Genomic DNA, 6,025 nt, shown 5'->3' on the forward strand with positions numbered 1-6,025 from the left:
TTTGTTCTATATTCCTTCTGCAAGATAAAATATATTAAAAAAAACCCCAACCAACAAACCACACAACAAACTATAATTAAAGAAATTATCCTTTACAAACTATTTTCCAAGTGTCCCCCTGGAGGTGCACTGCAGCAATAGTGAGCTTTAGCGATGGAATGACATCAGCCAAATAAATTGGAACAGCCAAAAGACATAGGTGGTATCAGTGCTGGGTTTATTGAAAAACAAACAAACACACACCTCAAACAATCAGAAAAATAACTGTTGCCTTTCATGACCAGGCAAAAAAGTGGCCATATGTCAAGCTTGAAACTTCCTAATGACTCTTAATCTCAGCAATGCTCTTTGGCTATCAGCAGTTGCGACTGTGGTGCTGATTGCACTGTCCAGTGGATAAAGAAAACTACCACTAGATTAAAATTAATTTCTGGGATAAGAAACTGCATGAAGTTAATGAAGAAATAGAATTTCTGTAGTAGCAGTTTAATTGCTGTGTGACAGTATTTTGCACCTTACCATTATTGGTGAGCTCAAAAATACATCATTTTATTGGAGAATAGCGTTTAAACTGTGTTACCAAAAGATGAGCAACTTCTGTCATATTATGACCTTAACTTATATTTCAGTCTTCCACATATTATCAGCAGAATGGGAAAATCAGAGCAAGTGGATGTTAACATCTTCTGTTTGGTGGCCATAGACTTCTACCGACATCAAATAGACGAAGAATTAGATCGGAGGGCCTTTCAGTCGGTGTTCGAGGTGGTAGCATCTCCAGGAACGCCATATCATCGCTTACTAACTTGTTTGCAAAATGTCCACAAGGTCACAGCATGTTGAACATCCTGATGTGTAATGGAACTGCATGACTAGTGTTGGAATCTGATATGAATTATGGGGAATGCAAGATCAAGAAAGTATCTGGGGTTGCATTTGTGATAAATATGGACCTGTCAGTTTTACTTCCAGAATGCATGGACAAGTGCTCTGCAGCACTGGAAATCACCCGAAAAGTCTAGTGTAGTTCTTGTTGTTGTTGACACCAGATATGTGTGAGTGGAAAGAAATATGTCAGTGTTTTTCAAGTGGGTTTTGGGAGTAACCTGAGACACGTTTAGTAACTGTAAAATACGAGCAAGTGCTACATGCAGGGTAACTGGTATTACTCTTCTTCCTAATGTTCAGCTGAAGCCACTGTGGTGCAGCTGGTAAGAAACTGACAGAAAGACTGTTACTGCAAGCTGCAGTCATTAGAAAACTTCATAGTTTTATGTACCTGTATATACTGTTGTGTAGTACAGAATAGAAATTGTTTCCTTACGTCTCTCCCAAACAAGGATAAGAGAAAATGGCTTTCATGATTTACACTTCCAGCATGTAATTCCTCTCTCTGGACTTTCTGATATCGCGTGGTGTATGTGTTGGTGATATCGGAGATATAGTGCACATACGTAACCACACATTTTTCTTTTTTCTTCTCAGGATTTAAAATTCGAGTACAGTATATCAGTAAAAGAAATTTTAACTTAAATATTTCTATATCATGTACAGTATGTAAAATTGTAAGATGTGTGGTGCATGAGCTGTGCTGTAATTTGAGATGAACAGAAGCCACGCTACTGAATGTCTTGACATCTGTATTGTCCTCTTTTTTTTTTCCTTGTGCTTGAATTCATGTTCCTTTTGGAAATCCATCTTAATGTACATCTTGTTTTGCATCTCACTTTTTCTTAAAGTGCTTTAAAACTGGAATACGTTGATTAATTTGTCTTGAGAGACTGTACTAAGGAGGCATTCTTGTGATCCACTTTACTGTAGCTTCTTTAGAATTCCTTTATTTTGAGACTTAATGGTAAAAGAGAGGACTAGTTACTCTGGATCAGCCTTTTGTATACTAAGAAACTGTTCTTATTTGCTGCACAGCATTTTAAGAGACAAAATGGTGCAAGCTCCCTAGTAGTCAATAACCATTTGACCTTTCCTAACTGAGACCATGGAGTCATCTGGATTCAAACCACTCTCATGTAAACAAATTTATGCTAGCAGTTAAGAATCTGAAGGCTGCTGTGGTCTACTTTGGGACTGGCTAAGGTGTTAGATTACACAACCTCTTTTATTACCTGTTGTATACATAATGCTTTAGACACAAACACAGTACAAGTATCTGTGAATTTCAGGACACTACACAGGGCCAGATTTAGCTTTTACTCACCACCCAGGGAACCCCATTGATTCCTAAGCATTACATGGGGAAATCTAGCACAGCATTTGTCTTCAGTTGTGTTTGTTATAATTCTTCAATTACAGAGAAATGATACCTTGGTTCTCAGTCATGTCCTATATTTAACTTCTCTTCATTTTCTTATCACACCTTTTGGTGACACTTGGAAAAATGAGATAGTGTTGTCAGGAGGAGCATGTACTGTATGTATTTCTGTATATAATGTATATGTTGAAATTATACACATGTGACAACATTTAATGTATACAGATGTGTATATTTGTATTTATTAAACCCATGTATTTAAACTAATTCCAATCTAGACCAAAAATTGTTGCTTCTGCCCACAAATTGATTACAAAGGAATTGTCCGCTGGTGTCACTTCCTTTTAGAAACTGATAGAGGAAACTGACAGTATGGGCAGTAGAAACAACTGTAGATGTTGCTGTATTTAGCTCTCTACAGATCTTCCTATCTAGAGCAATTATCTCTGCCCTTAGTTGGGTTACTCTTCTTTCTTGGGCCACAGCACTGTGGTGATTTTTAAAAGAAACTGAACAGGAGTTCAGAAAAAGATTTAATAAAATAGATACTGTTTGAAAGTTTTTGAGTTATATTGGAAATTATCTTAATTCTGATAGGAGACTAATTCAGGGCAGTGAGATATAATGCCCTGTGTCTTCAATAAGGGTAGTATAGATCACTCTTCCCTTTTGTAACCACCAATAATCGTTTTGTACTGTAAACCCACACACCAGTCAGTTTTTGTATGATGTATAGTTTAAGTGAAGATATTTTTGTAAGCTATTTTCCAAAATTTAAAATAGATTTTAATATATTTTTTAAGCATCAGGTTAGTCATATTCTCACCATATAACAGTACACATTGTGTCACAAACTGTTAAATTCTTCATCATTTTAAGCTCCTCATGATTAACACAGAATAGCTGGTTACTTTACCTTGGGGTAACGGGAGCTAGACCCTTTATGAAACTTTCCAAACCAGTTTGGGACTTGCCATAGAAATCTTTCCAACCAGTAAAGGAATACACTGAATTAAGCAGTCAGCATGGCTGGATGAAAAACATCAGGTGTGGCAGACCCCCTTTCCTCAAATGCCCGTTGCTGGCCTTCAAGCAAATATTTGCATTACCCATTTCAAGTCAAGCTTCAGAGCTGATGCAGTCAGTTCTAACCTCACACAGATTCACCGGTAGTAATAACTCCATCTGTTCTAACTTCTCTTGGAGATTTGTCGTAGTATACCTCCTGAAACGTGTCCTAAGTGTCTAAAGAAGGGCACCTCCTCTTAGGAAATCCTCAGTGACCTGAAGGGAATGTAACTTAAGGGTCTTCCTAGTGTGGAAACACACACCGGTAGTGCTTCAAATCTTATGTTTCACCTGCAGCACACTCTCCTGACTACTTCCTAGACATGCTTAGCTTTTACTCCCACTCTCACTTATTTTGGAGTGAAATCATATTTAAAATCACTCCTGCCTGCTTCTAGTGACAAGAGCCAAGAGCTATGCGGTGGGGACAGTGACAGCAGAACAATGGCCACTAAGAAATACCGATGTTGGATTTAAAGCAAAAAAATAAATCACTTGTTCCTTGAGGTTGACTTCAGGCAAAATTTTATTTCACAGAATGTTTTTAACTTGCTGTAGACAGAAAGCTAATTCTGAAGAGCAGGCTGTTCAGTTTTTCGTTGAGAACAGGGTAGAAATGTGTTTGGGCTTAATACTTACGTTTGGTGTCCTGGCTAACCGAAGCAGTTTCTTTCATGTGCTTTGCAGTGGAACTGGCTTCTTTACAACCTTACAAGATTAGAGGTATGGCATGATTGGGAGCACATTTAAGACAGGTTAATGTTTAAAACTTCATTTACAATTCAGTTGTCAAAGAACCCACTTTACTAGATCTATAATATGGCCCTCCTTTAAGAACACTGTATGCTAGCCAATTTTTTATAAATAGTGTTTGGGCCAGCTACCCATTGGCCCATTAAATAAAGTTCGATTGCGTTTCATTTCAGCGTGCCCCCTCCCTTGCACCGAGTGCAAGAGTGAGGAGTTGGAAACTACAACCCATCGTAAACCAGTTCATATTTGCAGGATTCAAAGTATTTTCAGTACTATTTATGCTCTTTTCCAGTTGAAATTGAATGTGAGTTTATTTAAATCTTCTCTAAAGCATATACTCAGATGTTATTTCTTGCCTAAAGCATCTAGTAAATGATTGTGTATTACTTTTGCTTTGGTAGGAATGCCTTCTCAGCACCAAGACATTGCTTGTTTCTTAACCACCAGCAGCATTCCTAAAGCACTGAGTAATGAATGAACAGATTTAGATCAAACGAAGTGGGGAACAAATGGAACCTTTTGGGTTAAAAGTAATTTGTTGATATTTAGTAGATTTGCCTTAAGAGCATTCTGTCTTGTCATTCTCCTTTTTAAATGGCTGTTAACTTTATATAGCAGATAAGGAGGTTGTGTCAAAAACACTGCAAGGACAGTTCTCCAAGAGCAGCAGACCTGGTTTGTCTTAAGATTTTGTGGAGCTGTCACAGCTAAGCATTTACGCTTCCTAAATAAAAGAAATTTTAGGGTATAATGAGCAATAAATATAGCAATAAGCAGTTTAATTAAATTTGGTCATCCAGGACCTTACCTGGTGGTTGAAAGGGATGGGGTGGGAGAAAAAGGGGAACTGATTGACGTACATTCATTTCATAAAGCAGGATTTTTCCATGCACAATCCCAACTAAACTTTCTACTAAAGGTAGAAATCAAGTAAGTGACAATTGTAGATGCTTTGCTCTTTTACTTTTAAAACAGTTTTGGTTATAAGGATAAAATTGATGAAAGTTGTAAGAGAGCAAAGTACTTTGGAAGTTTTTAACTAATTTAATTATTTTAAAGTGAAAGCAAGCTGCTGTAAGAACTAGAGTAAGCAATGTAGCAAAATTTTGGGAAAGTCCAATATGCTAATTTTACCTAATTTTGAGATTTCAGGTGAACTCTTTGTGCATGCTACCTTAAAGTATCCATTGAAAACCTTGAGAATCCCACAGTCATACCCAGGAGAGCTTCTATTGTATGTCAAGTTTTAGCTGTATTCAAGTTAACTGGGTATAAATGCTGCAGAGCGTTTGTGAAGCATGCGCTGCTTTTTGTCACGTGCATTTTGTGTGATTTTTATCATTCCCATCAGTCTGTGTATGCATACCATCAAGTTGGATCAACCTGACGAAGGATAAGGTAACGCACCCTGTGGTGTTGTCTTGTATAGTTTGAGGGCAATGATGAGCAAAAGCTCGGAGCTCTAACCCAAAAAGCAATTGTACTCAAAGGAAAAGGAAAGCATATAATTTTAGATGTATGTTTAAGTTTAAAAAAAAAAAAAATGCTGAAAATACTGCACATTGAAACTAAAAGAGACAATAAAATATAACTATTACTGTAAGTGATTTTTCTCTGGTTATTTAGAAAAAGATCTTGATGCATTCTTACTATATTCTTTTCCCCAGTATCTCTTCTTTTCAGCAACTATCAAATATGGAGTATTTTAAAAATATGCAAGAATACTTGAACTCTCTGCAAATGTAGGTGCACTTCACAGTCACAGTGCTGTTTGCACTTAACAAGTATCACAGTTGAGCTTTTAATTGTATCTAATAGTCATGCTTGCTGAAACTTCTCTGGGATTCTAGATGAGATGAGAAAATGCAAAATTTAAGTGTACAGCTGTATTTGTGAATGAGAGTGTATTTATCTGCAGCAGTCCTGGGGCGGATA

The 6,025-nt window shown here is 37.0% G+C and overlaps 1 protein-coding gene across 3 annotated transcripts in view; it reads left to right on the forward strand.

Annotated features, from left to right (window-relative positions):
* Positions 1-5,685, forward strand: part of HTT (huntingtin) — an 87,107-nt gene extending 81,422 nt beyond the window's left edge. For all 3 annotated transcript variants that reach the window (XM_075022194.1, XM_075022222.1, XM_075022249.1), the window contains one exon: positions 630-5,685. In XM_075022194.1, the coding sequence (XP_074878295.1) occupies positions 630-843 (214 nt within the window). In that variant the 3' untranslated portion in view covers positions 844-5,685. The remainder of the gene's footprint in view (positions 1-629) is intronic.
* Positions 5,686-6,025: the final 340 nt, after the last annotated feature.

This window comes from Buteo buteo, chromosome 1 (genome assembly GCF_964188355.1).
Source record: "Buteo buteo chromosome 1, bButBut1.hap1.1, whole genome shotgun sequence".
In the NCBI taxonomy this organism is placed as follows: domain Eukaryota; kingdom Metazoa; phylum Chordata; class Aves; order Accipitriformes; family Accipitridae; genus Buteo; species Buteo buteo.